General features: G+C 47.6%; 1 protein-coding gene across 8 annotated transcripts; it reads right to left on the minus strand.

The window, feature by feature from the left end:
- Positions 1–410: 410 nt before the first annotated feature.
- Positions 411–16903, minus strand: LOC3291138 (uncharacterized). Of its 8 annotated transcripts, none has more exons than XM_061659244.1 (7): positions 16461–16903; positions 10222–13273; positions 9359–9671; positions 2046–6952; positions 1836–1959; positions 1562–1741; positions 411–1466 (listed from the first exon to the last, which is right to left on the minus strand). In XM_061659244.1, exons 1-7 carry the CDS (start codon positions 16465–16467, stop codon positions 1068–1070), a joined length of 8982 nt encoding a protein of 2993 aa, XP_061515228.1. In that variant the 5' UTR covers positions 16468–16903; the 3' UTR covers positions 411–1067. The 8 variants fall into 8 exon arrangements, with proteins under 8 accessions (XP_061515228.1, XP_061515230.1, XP_061515227.1 ...); XM_061659246.1 differs by lacking the exon at positions 16461–16903 and adding an exon at positions 15855–15999; XM_061659243.1 differs by lacking the exon at positions 16461–16903 and adding an exon at positions 15685–15791.
- Between the last annotated feature and the right edge of the window lie 384 nt (positions 16904–17287).

Genomic DNA, 17287 nt, shown 5'->3' on the forward strand with positions numbered 1-17287 from the left:
ATTAGGTGATTTGCAGGAAAGAGCAACCTAAGTTCAATATCTCCTAAATCTATATGCAATAATGACGATCTTGACTATTCAGTACTGGAGCTAGAAGGGTTTAGTACCTTTATCATTCATTATTTGTACATCGCTCAAACGAATATCACTATTTTTCAGTAGAGTCGTTGATGATGTACTCAAGAATCTAGTATTTGACTCGTTCATCGGGATTCCAGGATTCTACGCCACCGGCACAAATCCTTAGACAGGCTTCAGTTACTTACAGGAACTGCTAATCAATGATGTTCAACTTTTCGAAGTATGCTTACAACTGGAATGACTTGTAGAAGATGGTTCCCGAGATCTTCCAATCCCTCGGGTTCGGTTGGCAATCATGCGAAAAAAGAAAAAGACAATAATACCACTACTTTTGAATTCTGTGTGTGTTTTTTTAATTTGTTCTTCCACTCTCTGGACACATTAAAGTTACAAAGTTCAGTACAGTTATGTTTAACCATTTATGTGTATCAATGCTTAATTCAAAACTATCGTTTTTGGTGTGAGTGATATCTACAAATTAACTTTTCTAAACATCATACATAGTGTTTGCCATTTGTGAGGCCTAATGCTTAACCTTAAACCTCACAAACCACAAGAGTCATCCACGATTACTTGGAGATCGCGAATCGGATTCAAACCCTGCCGGCCTTACAGCGTACTGAATTTCTATCATACATTTCTAATTACCCTTGTAATAGCCATCAGTTCGTAGAAAACCGAGTTCAAATTGATTGATGAACCGATAACACACCACACCGTGGTTCACAAAACATACATTAGTTGCCATTTCCGCGCCAGGGGAGCATTTAACAGAGGTCCTTAAGATGATACCCCCGACAGCAGCAACGAGCTGGGTAATTTTAAATTATAACAACAAACAAGTTGCAGTGCTTTGGACTTTGGACGATGTACACGAAATGCTAACGCACACACAAGCGCCAATGTTCAATGAAAATCAATTATTTTTGCTTAGATCATTCCGGCAAACCGTGGAGCAATTCACATAGTGCCTCGATTTTCACATACTAATCGTCGTCAATTACGATCACGGATTCCTGACCACCTTTGCTACCGCTTACGTCCGTCGCAGGAGTATTCTTTGCGGTCGAATTCCTTGTGATTGAATTCCTTGCGGTAGAATTCCTTGCGGCCGTGTTCCTTGCGGGCACATTTTTTGCGGTCGCATTTTTTGCTGTCGTATTCTTTGCGATCGCATTCTTGGCAGACGTATCTTTAGCAGACTGTTCCGTGGCAGATTTATCCTGTGTAGACTTCTCCGGTGAATCCTTTGCTTCCGCAGACCCTGAAGCTTCTTTCAGTTGGCGCAGCTTCGCCTGATTAGCACGACGTTGTTTCATTAAGTTTTCACGCTGCTGCTGCAACCACTTGCTCTTTGCCTTCGCGGAGGTGATAATTCCAACCGCCTGATTTGGAAAGAGAAAAATGTTGTTTAATTTGATTGTTGTGTGTATGTTTATAGCTAGACAACAACAAAAAAAACGTCAAAATGAAACCTTACCCGATCGTAAATTTTGTCATCGTTTTCGTAACATTTTTCGTCCTCGTAGAGTTGCTTATTGTAACACTGCATGGCTAGCTTCATCCTCATAAGATCTTCGTACAATGCTGGCAGGGTGGATTCCACCGATTCCAGCTGCTCCTGCTTAGATACATTAATTATACCATACACCGTAACAATCTAGAATGATTATGGAAGCGGAAGAAACAGAGTATGTTACATTAATGTACTCTTTCCCTGTTCGATCAGTCGTTCCTTCGGACACGGTACTTACGCAAAACTGGTTGATAACGCTGGTCATTCGTTCTTCTGGTCGTAGCGGTAGCGAACGCTCCTTGAACTTCCACTGTATGGCTAAATTGTACGGTCTGAACGCGTACGTATTGCGTTGGATGAACCTGTGTGGTACAACGAATTCAACGAAGTTGTGTCAGACAAATTGATGCTATTTACGATGTAGGAGAATTGTTCGTGCAATACTTACTGGTTCAGCAGCGTCACGGCAGCTTCAAGATTGTGAACGCTTACAAGCTGCTTCTTTACCGTCAGTTCCTTCATGTGTATGATCACCTCGCGTTCAAAGCGCACCACCTCCACCAGTCCAAGTCCGGGGATTTTCGACTCCAGCACGCCCCTGGTAAATGGATGCTCGCCCAGCAGCTTCTCCTCTTGTGCTTCGCTCAGGTACTTCAGATTATCCAGCAACCCGCCTGCTGTTCCAGCCGATCCAGGCGGGATGACACTGTTGCCAACGCCTCCGTCTGAAATACGGCGAGCGCCAGCAACATCACCGTACCTCGCTGTTGCGGCGGTAACTGACACACGTGGCACCACTTTAGTCCGCGGCATTGTAATGGTCGTTGAGGATGATGACGACGATGATGGTGATGGAGTAGCGGATGCATTTAGAGACGCAGATGCTGGTGCAGGGATTGCTGATGGTTTTGCGCTGCTGCTACTGCTGCTACCTACAACGGCTTTTCCATTCACGGAAGTGGACGATACTGATGGCAACAAGGATTTCGCATTGCTGCTCAATATTCTAACCTCGCCCATCTTTCCATTCACGACAGCAGAGATCGCTGACTTGGCGCACGTTGTACCTTCTCCTAGCATGGCATCGTTTTCGATGGAAGTTAACAGCGAGCGCTTCATCTTGAGCAAACCGGACGTAGGGTTGAAGCTGTAGCCGTCCTGTTGGCCCGTTTTGGTTAGGTCCACTCGACGCGCTATCATTGCAACCTGTTCCTGGCTGAGAATGGTTTTCTGTGCGTATGCTGTAACGCCATTTATGGCGTTCGATCCAGCTACGACAACGGAGGCGGTGGCGGCAGGGGCAACGGAAGTGCTGCTGGCTGCGGTACGATCAGCATTTCCACTTGTCGAGGCTGGTGGTTTCATCTTTTCGTTGCTGCTTTCGTTATCATCGTCGAGCCAAACTACATCGTCCTCATCGTCTGATTCCTGCACTACCGGAGCAGGCCTGCTGACCTGGACGCTGACACGCTCAACGGCCACGGAGTTCAGCCTCGGTCTCGGTTTCGGTGCTCCTGCCACACCAACAAGCTGACGACCGGACAATTCGTCGGCGAGACTTGCTTTCGTTGTACTCAATGCCCGTACCGGGACACCCGGCGGAGCATTCGATGGTCGCGATACGCGAAGAGCGTTTTGCACCACTTTGACCGATACGTTACTTTCGGCGGATTTCAGTGGGGCAATTGTGAGTGTGCTTACACCGTTGATCGGTCTTGTAATCGTAGTTGAACCCGACTTTAACGTCTGTGGACCCGGTAGCGATATTCGTGTGAAACTGTTCCGTGCGATCGTAGTGCTTGCTGGAATCCTTATACCACTCGGTAAGGTTCTTTCGACACCAGCGGCATCAGTTATTCGGATCACTTTGGCCGCGGGTGCATAGTTGGCTGCAGGCGGTAGCGGTGATGATTGACGCTTCCGGTTCGGCTCATTGCGATTCTGATCGCCCGACACGCTTTTCGTGACGCGTTCCTGTTTCAACACTTTCTCTATTTCGCGCTTCTCTTGCTGGTTTTGCTTCATCGTTCCTTCTACCAGCCGGAACAGATCTATACCGATTTGTTCGACCGCAAACTCCCGCCGGGGTTGTTCGTTGGCTGCGTTGCTATTCTCCGTCGACTCCTTAGCAGTGCCCAAGTTCTCACCTTCGTCATTGTCGTCCGAATCCAGAACAACAACGTCATCATCTAGGTCGTTCGGAACACTAGCGCTCGGTGTTTGGTCCTTTTCGACCGCAGTGATTGACTGCCGTGCCTGTTTTTCCGGACCAACGGTTGCCGGTGCCAGCGGCATGTTATTTCGCTTGAGCAGTGATCGTTGTGCGGTATTGCAGCTGGTGCTAGCTACCGTCCCGCTCGGTGCCTTAATGGCTTCTCGAGGCCGGAACGAATTGAACGCTGTCTGACGTATCTTGCCCTGCACGGATGCTACTCGCGATGTGACCACATCGACCCACCAGCCGACAGTTCGTTTGGTGTTGGCAGGCATCGGTATTCTGTTCTGCCTCTCGTACACTTCCCGCTCGTACAGGCTGCCCTGCACGCTCTGGCAAAGAATCACATCGATCTTGGTCTCCGAGCTTTTGTACGGGCCAAGGAAGAGCGCATTCCCTTCCTTAGGCAGCGCATACATGAACGGTCGCTGCCGCCTTTGAGGCTGATTCGGTGGGGCAGGATTGTCGAGGCGAATTGCTTGCGCCGTACGACTGGCATCGTAAATGGCTTTCTTGATGCGGCCATACGTTACGCAGCACTGCCAGCTCGGCAGGTACATGTGGCTGAAATCGTTCTCAATCTTTATCCGCATCCACCGGCAATCCGACTCACCGCCCTCCGGCGTGTCGGCAATACCGGGCAGCAACCCCAGCGGAAAGTGTACCGGTTGCATGGCTTTGGGCACAATCTCAATGTTCGATTGAGTGCTGAGCATGTTGGTGGACGGTGCTGGTTCAATATGACTGCTGTTGCTGCTACTGCTGCTTGACGTTTGCTTACTCGCTGTGGCCTGCTTGGTGGATTGCTGCGCTGTGGTCGTCTTAGCGGTCGTCGCCGGCACCGTTTTGCGCTGGTAGTCATTGAGGCGTGTACGAATCTTTGAATTGGCAATGGTGGACGGCGCTTTCGGGATGTTCGAATCGGTTTTGAAAGACGTTTCGTCCACCTTGAGAAAGCCGCAAAAGTGCCAGAAATTTTCGTTCCCGTACAGCACTAGCGCGAGCTCGTTCGTTTTCACGTTCTCCACATTGCAGACGACCATTTTCATCAGCAGCGATGGCCGTTCGGCGACAATCATCTTGTCGATCGTGAGCCGCCGCGCACTGATCTGGTGCTGCACGTTCGGTACGAGCTGCTGCTTGAACGGAGCTGTCGCGATAACCGTCATTTCAAGCCCGTTGGTAAGCGTCAAATCCAGCACGTCGATCTCGGCGAGTGCAAACGCGTTCAGCAGCTGGTTCCAGCGGCAGATGTGCATGATACCCTTTTTGGCCGGGTTTATGTGGAGCGTCTCACGCCGCAGCAGCTCGTTGATGTGGCGCATCAGTGAGCACAGCTGACGGTCCGTTTGCTCTATCGGGCTGCTGGCGTTCTGGTGCTGCGTCACCGCTTTGGATACTCTTTGGGCGTAGGCAGATAATTTCGGCGGCTCTGGGTATGGTTCAATGTCGTCTAGGTCCTTTGCCGGTTCGTTTTTCATTTGTGGAACACTTTCACACGATTGCGCCTTTTCGACAGCAGGTTCTTCCGATTCGGTGCTTTCGTCCTCCGACCCATTGCTTGCCGACAGTATCTGCACGATGTACGTGGTTCGGTTGCGGTACGGCATGGTCCGTTCTGGTGGCATGCCATCCTTAAACGCCCGTCGCGCAATAAACGATCGTCGATTGCCGTTGATGACCAGCTTCTTCGAGCCGTCGGAAAGGATGTTTAGCTGTGGTTCATTGTCGATGTTTTCCTCGGTGTCTAGCAGCAGAATGTTTATGAAGGCCAGCCTGACCTCCGTGCTGGACGTATCATCGGGCGTTTTCTTCACATCCGGCGAGTTTTTGTACTCACTTAGCATAAGCTGTTTCAGTTTGCGCACCGACATGTACTTGACCGGTATTTCTGCGGCCCCTTGGTCCTTCGGTTTGCTGGGTGGTGTTGATTTTTTCGCCGTAGCCTTCGATGATGCTGAGGGCAGATGTACCATCGGCGCAAAGCTTGCATTTGAGGGAATTCGCTTCAGGATGAGGTTATTTATGCCTCCGGAAGCTCGCTTCGGTTTGACGACAGTGTACTGAGCGTCGGTCCCGGTGGACTGACTTTGTCCGGGTGCTTTGAACACATCATCATCCTTCTGATGAGCTACCGATGATCGTCGCATGGCTAATGGGACACTCTTCCGTGCAGAGCTAGCTGATTGTCCTGCATGCGCTACTGAAGGGCGCCGAGTGGAGGCTACCGACCGAGCAGACACCTGCCCGGGAACCATTGACGCACGTCGGGCACGGAGGGAAGAAGCACTGGCGGTAGCGGTTTTCTCTTCCAACGAAGTGTGGAGCTTCTTCTTAGCAACCTTCCGTTCGTTCGGTGGTTTGTAGGATTCTTCCGAACTATCCCGTCGTTTCCGGCTGACAGGGAGACCACCCTTGGGAGACTTGCCATCGCTGCTGCTGCTACTGCTACTGTGTGCAGCCGGCTCGGTATAAGCCTTTTCAAACGAATACAACCGTTTACGGACGCTGGCGATTGGTGCAGTGTCGTAGGTAGGTTGTGCTGTTTCCGGCGTGCGATTCTTAGCCCCCATCATACGACCACTGGACGTGCTATCAGCCGGCATCAGCACCAACGAAGCATGGTCGACCGAATACGACCCATCCGATGGGAAAATCTTTCCAGGCGAAAGGCAACCCTCTTCCGTGAAGGAAAATGGTTTACCCTGGGTAGCCTTGCCTTCGCAGAAGCATCGGTACAGATCGTGAACCATGCACAGCGGTTCGATATCGGCCAGCTGGGGCAGTTTGGTCAGCAGCACGTGCGCGTGCCTCATACGATCCGCCGGCGACAGAGGTTTCGCATTCGGCGGCGGTTTACTGATGTACTGCGACACGTCCTTTGCGCTGCCACCGTTCAGCAAACTCTGCATGCTCAGATCGTTGTAGTAGTCGTCGTACTTTTTGGGTTTTTTCTTCTGCCGACGAGATTCGGTCTCCTTGTTGTGCACCAGTACGGTTGTGTTTTTGGTCAGGATGACGGTGTGCGTAAATTCACGTTCCTCTTTCGCCAACCGGGCCGTCGCTTTCTCCCGAAGATACTTCACGTCCGCGCTGGTCAGAGCAGTGGCTTCGCCCTTTCCTTCTGCAGCAAGATCCGTCTGAAGGAAAACAAGAAAATATACACACGATATTGTACTCGTACGACATAACAACATGTCCAATCATCGGCTCAAGCCCCGTATGGACTGACTATCCTGCTATGAGTATACCACAGTACAAGCCACATATTTTCAAGTGCATTGGTGGCAGTGCTGTAAAATGTCACTGTCAATGTCATAAAAAAATCTGACTGAAACAAAATCCATATCAGCGTCACGTATTCAATTGTGATAATCAGTGGTGATACTCAGAACGATTGGTGTGACTAATACATGCTCATGACATGTTTGCGACCATCGCATGATCAGTCATTATGTCATGGCTTTTTATACTGTGATCAGTTCTGCAAAATGTCAATGACATAGCCATGGCAAATTCCGGCTGAAACAAAACAATGTCAGCGTCACGAGCTCTACTGTGATGATCAGAGGTGAGACTCAAACAGTTGTTGCGACCAGTGCACATTGGGCAAACGCCTGTATAAAAATCGAAAAACCAACTTCATCGCAGGTTAACACCATAATCATTTTCTTAAAATAGATACTTAAACTTAATTGAAACCAAAATATTTCACGTTTTTATTTTAAACTTACTGAGATATGCCATCAAAGTGTAAACTTTGTGTTTTTTGTCCCAAATTGGAGCTATTTTTCGACCGAACATAAACCATCATATTTTAGTATATGATGCTTAGATTTTGATAATCAATGTGTCGTTGGAAAGGTTTTTTTGTCATACTTTGATGTTATGTCTGAATATTTTACAAAAAATTGTTTTTAAAGTTCATAAATGATTGAAAACCAAACATCCCTGCTGAATTTTTGGATATTTTCATTTTGGAGAGTGATTTTTTTATGATTCAACTCGATTTCACTCGTGAGTCGTATATTATAAGAAAGATCAACATTTTTCCTACATTTTGTCGTTAAAATTAGCTGCGACCATCTGCGATCCCGAAAATTATTAAACTTTTATTATTAAAATTATTTAAACATAACTTTTTTACCGCGTAATACTTTAAAAAAACATGTTCAGTCAGAAACTTATTCCACCTTCGTTTTAATTCCTAAACATAAACGTAAACACTTACTGTTGATGCTGTTAACTGATACGCAATAATGCAATGTTGTGAGCGATAATTATTAAGTTTTATTCGCTGTCTTGACGATTTTAGTGTAGGACTACCCTGTATAGTAAGAACAATTGTATTGAATGAAGAAAAACTGCAATAGCACGAGGAATTGATTTTCATCCCGGCGTTTGTATGGCCGTTGCCCACTGTGCAGTGTTGCGAACGGTAATAGTCATCAACATAAAATTTTACAAAATGATACTTTTTGAAGCCTTGCATTCTAGCTTTCATTCGACAATCACGGAAAAAATGTCATTTGACACGATGATATTTTTTTGATACATTCATTTGAATTATTGATTTTTCCGTACTTCAAGTCAACTAGATGTTCATCGAAAATTGGTCCTTTTTCGTGGTTTTGCGTGAATTTCTATACTCCTGTAAGTGAACACCATTTTCCTGGTTGACTGAGTGAAAATATGAAAAGTGGTCTAATGGCTAAGTATCGGCAAATGCACGATTAAGCAGTTCTGGCATCACATGAAAAATGTCAAATAACAATCTTTTTTTTTTTTGCAATCATGTCATCGCAAAAGCATTGACTGTTATTGCACAAATGATTGTCGCTCTTGAACAGTCGTGTCATGGTAACCACGAATATCATGGTCACGACATTTTTTGTCGATGATGATCACAATAGTCATGGGAGATATGCGGTGCTTGCGAGTGGTTCCAAGAAACAAAATGAGCATGGTTTCACGCTCTGTTTGATCCGACAGACAATCAGAGCAGACAGAGCGAGAAATAATTATCATTTTGTTGCTTACGACAACACGCCAAGTGTATTCCACGAATGTCGTGATTATCACCGACAGAAAATATCGTGACCAAGTGAGTGACCAAGGGTTGGGTGCTAAACAAAATGTCACCAAGTATGTGATTGATCCTCTAACTGTTTGAGTCTCGTCATTGATCATCTCAATTGGGTACGTGAGCTGATTTGAGTTTCATTTCAGTCATGAGTGTTGGTGACTGAAACAGTGACATTTAGCAGCACTGTTAAGCTCAGCTTGTCAGTCAGAATGTTTCGTTTGAATCAAGCACTCGTATGTCGTTTTCGTCATGTCATGACGCACTTTCATTGAGTATCACCAATGCACATCAAACTACCAGATATGTTAATTGTTTTCGAAGGTGAATATCTCGTGATGCTCATTACATTTTGCAGCACTGATTGGTGGTATAGGAAGGCCTAGCCCGGGTAAGGTTTTTGTGCCAGATAGGAATAGAAATCGTAGTTCATCAACAATCAGATTGAACGACAAGTACTTACCTTCACTTCCTGAGTTTGATTGGCAAGCTTTTCTTCAAATCCACAGCTGCAGCCAAACATGCAGCCACTCTGCCGGCAGTGCTGCCTTCGATCGGTAGCGGCCACGGCAGCAGGTTGAGAACTGTGCAGCACGTCGCAAATGCAGCCCAAGGAACAGTATTGCGGGTCGCATCGTTGCTGCTGTTGCTTCTGCTGCCGGGTGGTTTCAGCAGAACTGACCGCGGGATCGCTAGGGTCTTCGATAATGGTTGCGTTGAGACGTTTCATCTCGCGGCTAGTGGGGAAGGGGGAAACGTTTATTACGTCAGTACACCTGTTACAATGAGATTTGAGTGATGGGATGACACAAGCGGAACATGACACAAGCATTAATTAATAGAGGGTAAGGTTTTTTTAATCATTTGCATTCCTGAAGTTTGGGTGGATGTAGCTTTCGAGGTTTTAAATTGCCATAATGATACGTATATAATCCGTAAAAACATGACCATCTACGATCTAAAACTCAATACTAGACGTGATGATCATTCGAAAATTCAAGATGCATTTGTTATATTTTGATGTTTATTGATGGGTTAAAGGAAATGTATACCAAAATAGATACAAACATTAGTTTAGTTTAAGTTTATCACATTAATTTGCATTAAGAATCCATCAGGCTACAAGCAGAACAAGACAAAGTGTGTGGAGCACGTTTAATTCTGCATTAAATTGGATCTTTCAAGCATACATAAAGTGATAGCAAAAAGCAATCCAACGAAATTCAAAAGAAGCAGCAATAATATGTTATATGAAAGATTGTTAAATTAGTTACCCTACACGAATGCACAAACTAGAAACAGTATGATGTAAAAGGTTATGCTTACAGTAGTTTCAACTTGACTGGATCGACCGTCTTGCTGCCGCTCTCCGAAGACGGTGCAGGACCGCTGGGCTCGGCAGCAGGGGTAATCTCTACACCTGAACCAACTTCGCTGGCTGCAGGTGCTGGTGGAGTGCAGGTCTTCTCAGCGCCACCAACAGCACCCGACACCGGTGGTTCATTCTTAACTGACATAGGCTTCACATCACCACCAGCTCCCGATGCCGGTGTCTCAATCTTGATTGGCATGGTCATCTGCTCTCGGAATGGACGCGCACCGTCCTCCCGCTTCACATAATCCACCTCCGGATCGTCCTTCCCCAATATATCTTCCGCAAGCGCGATAGCTACGGAATCCGTAATGGCGCTAAGCACATCGGCACACACCAACTCATCCGGATCGATTTCATCGCCTTTGCCTTCCTCCAACGCTTTGTCGATTGCTGCCCGAAACGTCAGCTTTTCGTCCATCAGTTTCCTAAACTCCTCGACGTCACAGTGCACTGGCGATCCGGGGCTCGCCATAAAGCGACGCCTGATCAACATGCGGCGCTGATTGTTCAGGTACGGCAGCTCAAACACGAAAGATCGCTCTTCGCTCGCGCTGGGCACCGTTTTGTCCTCCTCCCGAGCACCATCGGCTGTCAGCGTTGAGACGGCAAACCGCGCCCAGTTTTCCGTAATACCGTCGTGCGGAAGGATCATCTTCAGGTACGGCTTAACGAAACCATCGAGCGGGCGATTGAGCTTTGGAAACACCTCCAGCTCCACCGGCGGCATTTTGAACACCTCCAGCTGTCCTAGCGTCGGATCGTCGTCGGGTGACGGTTGCAGACACTTTGAGGACAGGGGACCGGGCTTGGTGCCCGGATAGGAACGTTTGTTTTGGTAGCCCGTATCGTTGGACGTGGTGCGATACAGGTAACGGGCAGCGTCGTTCATCATCCGTTCCTCTGCATCCGATTGGGAGGATTTGTTTCTGTCCTCTGAGATATTCAGCTTCACTCCCTCGGGAAACGGTGGACAGTGACATTTGCTAACGTAGTGAATGCGATGGCCGTGGGATGCCACCACCGGGCTAGAGTACAGTGGGTTCCGCGAAAGCGTCTTATACCGATGATTGCCCCGACACCCGGACATCTTGATCGTGCGGTTATCGATGGTAATCGTTTGGAAGTAGTAGCGGCCCTTCTCCGTTCGCAACCACGACAGCGCTCGCCAGGTGTCGCGGGTGAACGGAATCTGCTGATCCTGCAGCTCCTTCATGCGCTGGAAATCGAGCGCGGCATCGATGTTCTTGCTGCGCTTTTTCAGAAATTGAAATATTTTCGACTCATTGTCGATCATCAGGTACCGCACATCGTTCTCCCGCTGCACCAGGATGCGCTTTTGGGCCACGGTTCGCGGTCGCACCATATCGTTCGGTCGCTGGGGACACTCGAGCCGCGGCGGCAGCGAACCGAACGAGATCAATCCTTCCTCGCGGAACAGATCGCTTCGCGTTTTCGCGCCCGTTTCTACACTGTCTGCGTCCATACTGCTGCCGTAGGCAAGGAATGGAGCGAACGGTTGCGACTTTTTCACGATCGGCGTCGGCAGCAGCCCCGGCAGGCTCGGTTTGTCCAGCTTCACTATCTCGCCCTCGTCGAACCCATAGAACTCGGTCGACGAGTTGGAGTTTGCGCAGTCGAGATCGAGATTGAGCGTTTTGTGCAGCTTGCCGAACACCTTCGAGACCCGCATCTTGCGCGGCTCCTCGGGAATTTCGATGTACCTCGGGCGGGCGGCAATTTTCGTACGATCGCGCAAACTGCGGCGCCCCTCGCTACCGTCCAGACTGTTGTCGGAAAAGGAGGAGGGTACGGTGGCCTTCGCCGGTGGCGATAGGTTGAACTTGTTTAGCAGTGAATCGACGATCGAGCGATTTTTACGCTGCTCCAACGGTTCCAGCTCTATATCGCACGTGTACGTTGGATCCAGTATGTCGGATTTGGACGTTTCGAGAAAGCTGTACGTGCGGGAGTCGTCCCTCGGTTCATCTTTCACCGGTGTGCTATTGACACGGTTTAAAACAACCGCTGCCGGTGACATCGTTTCCAGCGTACCGTCTAAAGGAACATTATTTTCTTTGTTCGGATCGGCATCCTCGGTTGAGCAGTTTGGTGACAGGTTGATTTCGGTTTTAACCAACGGTCCTCTCTCCGCTGGATCGTCCTCCGTGGATGTGCCATTTGCTTCGACACCGTTCTCAATCGGCTTCGGCGAACCATTATCGAGGGGTGCTTCGTCCTCCGGAGCGTCCACGACTTTGCTCTTTTGCATCGACTCTACCTCCTCCATCCTTTCCTGCAGCATTGCCAGCAACAACCGAATGGCACACTGTATCGAGTAATACTCCTTGATGGTGCTGAGCGTGTCTACCCGATCGGTATGCGAAGTCGTCTTTGGAGTTGCCCGCACGAGTGCTGTACTTTCTTCACTCGGCGGATCGATACGTTGCTCTTGAGGTGCCGACGAAGATGGTTCTTCCTCCCGAACTTGGCTAATGTCACGACGTTCCTCCTCACTTTCCTTCGTTATGGCATTTGAATTCACCGGAACTTCGCCTACCGCGGCATCAGTCGATCCATCGGCAGGTGATGGCGCGTGGTCGGTCGCACCGTTGTGCGTTGAGGCACTTTGCTTTGCGGACAGCGGATGCTTGACGCGCTTCTGGAAGTAGTGTGGTATGGCACGGCGGGCCGCAAACGTTTGCACCAGCCTGATGGCCCGTTTTTTGACCAGCGCCAGTCGACGGTTCCGATGTTGGCGCAGATCCGATTTGCAACTACCCTGGGGCAGTGGCTTATACATTAAACGGCAAATACGCAACCGGCACGGGTACGCCTTCGGATCAGCGTCCTTAGCGCGGGGGACTGATGCTAAGGGATAAACCGGTGGTGCACTGTCAGCACGCAGAAAGCTCGACTTCCGTCCCAACCAGCAGCTGAAGCTCGGGCATTCGCAAGGGGGGCTGGGTTTGTATGTGTTTGATAAAATCATACAAGGATGGGAACCTAGAACGATACGAACATCGATGGATAGGATTACATGTTTGCAACAGAAGGTTCAAGATCTAGCACTTGTGGAGGAATCCTTCAAAATAAACAATTTAATGAAATTGCCGTGAGCCAATATTAACGACTTATAATAGAAGCATTTATAATAAACTAGATGAAACAGGAAAGTAATCCAACACGGATTGAGCTATAAAATAATACAGCAATTTGCTTATTTGATTGCCATCAAATCGATAAAAGTGCAAATAAAGATGGCGCCCAACACACACCTAGAAAAGCAAAATACGTGATCGTGTTTGTGTCAATGGTAATTATTTTCTAAAAATGCATATTTACACCCACAATCACGTTCAAGTATTTCTTCACGAAAATAATCATTTTTTATCATAAAAACAGTTTCCGTGATTTAAAAAGACTATCAGTTAATTTACACTTTAAAATATGTTTTCACCACTTTAAAAAACGCTCTGCATTTGCTTTGTATGCAACGCAAAATGAAATAATTATTGTAACTTAGTTAAAACGTATAACCAAAGGCACAGAGAGAGACACTTAAATGTGGCCGTCTTGCATGAATTAGTTTTTCTTTTTTTCCCACCATTCATGTCCAACGCAAAATGGCCAAAGGTGAACAAGTGAATGATGGTAATGAAAATAATGTTACACATTTTTCAGCAAAATTTCTACTCCCCACCTAGCACCAGCGATGGCGGTATTGAAACACATTTAGTTTTTCGATTCATAATTATCCCCCTCGTTTCTGTGATTCTCTATGATTCTTCCGCTAGACGACTCGAGGCAGGAAAGGAAAAGCACACAACTGTCGTAAAGATAAAATGGCTGACTATATCGATAGGATGAATGGGAGAGTACGGAATCGACACTGACGACGGGGCTACAACAAAAGCCAAGGGAGAAAAAATAGATCAATCCCAGAATGACGACCTTGGACATTTGGATTTTAGGCACCATTTGCGCAACCTTTGACATTAATCATTCAAACTAAATTATGATTTTACTATTATTTTATTACATATTGATCGGAGAAGAAAAATATACGAAACTAATTAGCAATGGTTACATTCTCGAGATAATCCGAAAATAAATGGTGAATTATCAAAGAAGAAAAATAATAAAATAACACCTCTAATTAATTGAACTCATTACTCCATTACGCGGTGCTGTAATGTAGCGGCTACCAGAGAGACGAATTTAATATCCACATTCTCGCACACGCACATAAAAACCCGCAAACCGCAAGCAGGAAGGAAAGGAGAGGGAGGCGGAGGATGTTAGTGAGGCCAACCGAGAAATAACTTCGTTCACCAAAATTCATCTTTAAGCCATAGATAAACACACAAACACACACGCGCATACATCTATCCTTATCGAGAGACACCTACACCTCCCCTTCCCCTCCACACTCTTGCCGTGCTTCCTACACAACGTTGGCAAAAAAACATAAACACAAAAAAGTCACTTCAATCTTCAAAAGCCATAAGATGCGCTTTTCTGCACCCACACACACACACACACACACACACACACATTTTCTTACCATTCCGCAACAATGGCCCGGACATGGCTGTCGCGGCGTTCATCGACCGAAGCGAGTAGTGGAAATGGAAATGATTGTCCCCTTTGCCACAGTCGCACACACCCCGTCACACACACACAAACGCACACAAAGCGGTACAAGCGGGACAAGGTATCACAGCACACCCGGGGGGATGATGCTTCGCTTCCTAAGCCCACAACGTCTGGTAGCTACGTCGTGAAGAAAACATTCTTCTCATGTGTCACACAACACCAGCAGCACCGCACACCGTGCATCGTGTTCATTAATAACACCGTCCGGGGCGGCACGGGAGAACTTCATAACGTTTGACAATTGTAACAACAAACAGGCACAGCCAAAGGGTCAGCACAACTAACAGTCAAAACTGGACCGGGGGCGATGCGGGAAAAGCACAAATATCATGCGGTTCTCGGTGCGTGATGGTGGTTGCGGCTGCTGCTTCCCATCCTACGCCGAGCACAATCGATACGCTGCTTCAAACGCAGTGTATTTCCCGCAGCTGGCTACGAAAACGCAGCAGCAGCAGCAGCCACAGCAAAAGGCGAGAGGAGCGAGAGATAGAGAGAGCGCAACCAAGTGCGGACGAACAAAAGAATGACAGGTAAATTAGATCAACATAAAACTCACTGAAAGACAATTTCACGGAAACCCACTGTACCTGATGAGTTATGTAAGAGAACTGTAAACTCCGAAGCATAACGTCCGACACGCACCCGAAATATGAGCAAATAAAGAATTCCACCCGAACTTTACATATCTACTCGCACCTCACAGAGTAGTGAAAATATTCAACCACAGTGAGTCACAGTCAGTGCAAAATGGCACGTACCACCCCTACACATCCGTTCTGATCGCGCACGGTAAAATCACCTTCTCTCGAGAATCTTCTTTCATTACCGGAATGTTCCACATGTGCACTCCCGAACGACTTTCTACCGAATGGCCGACGTAAGGGAAACTTTTCTCGATCGAACACAGCTAGCTAACCACTTCGCTTACCCGGCGGCGGCCATTTTGTTTTTTCATCAGGCAACACAAAAATGGCGATCGTGGTGGTTAGGCTGAACTTCACATTTCTGCACACACACTTTGGTATTTCGGTCAAGCTGTCATGGTGAAGCGAAAAAGGAACGTGCGGGATGGGGTTGAATAATGAGCATCATGTACCGTTTTACAACGAGGCTGTGTTTTCTCTCCTACTACGAAATAACTGCCTGACTGATCTGAGCAAACCCGCAGCCGCACCAAAGCAAGGCGTACTTTGTTAGGTTAGCCGTTTCCGGTTAAGGCGTTTCACGGTGACATGTACAGTCTACCCGATGACAGCATCAATTTTGGCATGATCCTGCAACACTGGAACGCGTCTGACTAACTTCCGGGGTTCGGGAACGCATTCTAGGGGATCGGAAGTTTACTCGCGATGACAGAACTGAGGGGGGATACGGGAAACAGATGCGTAGTAGAAGGGCAGATTTGGGGAAAAAATCATACGGGAGTCGGGGTAACACTTGCCAATGGATAGGAAACTGTTCACACTACCGGGGTTGTAATATTATCGAACACGACATCACACCAACAATTAACAAAAACAAAAACAACTCACACTCAGCATCCCGCTGTATGTTCCTTCGCTAGGGATCCGAGGGCTCCAACCGTGGGGGATCCGACAGCCGCGCACTGTGGCAACATTTTAAAAATGGCGGCCAACCTCAATCGACAGAGCAAACGCGCCCCGTCGCCATTGTCTGGGATTTCGTTCGCAAACTTTGTTCGGACACGGCCGTGGCTCGCGCGAGTGATGTTTTCACCGACACCGTTTCCAGCGCGTAAAAACACAAATCGTCGCAGACTTGGACTTTTTCGCTTCTGCACAGCGTGGCAGATCTAGATCTTCTCTCATGCAGGCACACACAGCCGACCGTAAAACAGAATTCGATATCCGTGGTTGAATGCGCGTATATCCTCTGCGCCGCTGCACCCTGGTTCACTGTGAAGGAATTGCTTTTTTTGCTGTTGTTTGCAGTGCGACGAGCAAAACTAACCTCCCTGTCGGAACTGTCAAAACCCGCAGGCCCGCACCGTTGTTGATATTCGTCCACCGAGCAGCGGACCGTGTGTGTTCGTGTACCAGATGCTACGGATTTGATGTTCTCGGTGAGTAGAAGGAGATATATTTTACACGTTGATATTTTTGGATGTATGTAAAACAATATAAAGATGTGATTTAAATCGTAAAATTAGCAAAAGCGTACATAAATAATGGAAATCGTTTTTCGTCCGTTGCTGGGAAGGATGACAGATCGACAAAGCGAACAATATGTCGGTCGATCGGACTGAAGCCGGCTTGAAATAGGGGTGCCATGTTTGTTTTCGGCTCTGTTGCTAAAACGAAAATAAATTTGAAATGCATTACTTTGAAGCAATTTGATTGG

This window comes from Anopheles gambiae, chromosome 3 (assembly GCF_943734735.2).
Source record: "Anopheles gambiae chromosome 3, idAnoGambNW_F1_1, whole genome shotgun sequence".
Classification (NCBI taxonomy): Eukaryota; Metazoa; Arthropoda; class Insecta; order Diptera; family Culicidae; genus Anopheles; species Anopheles gambiae.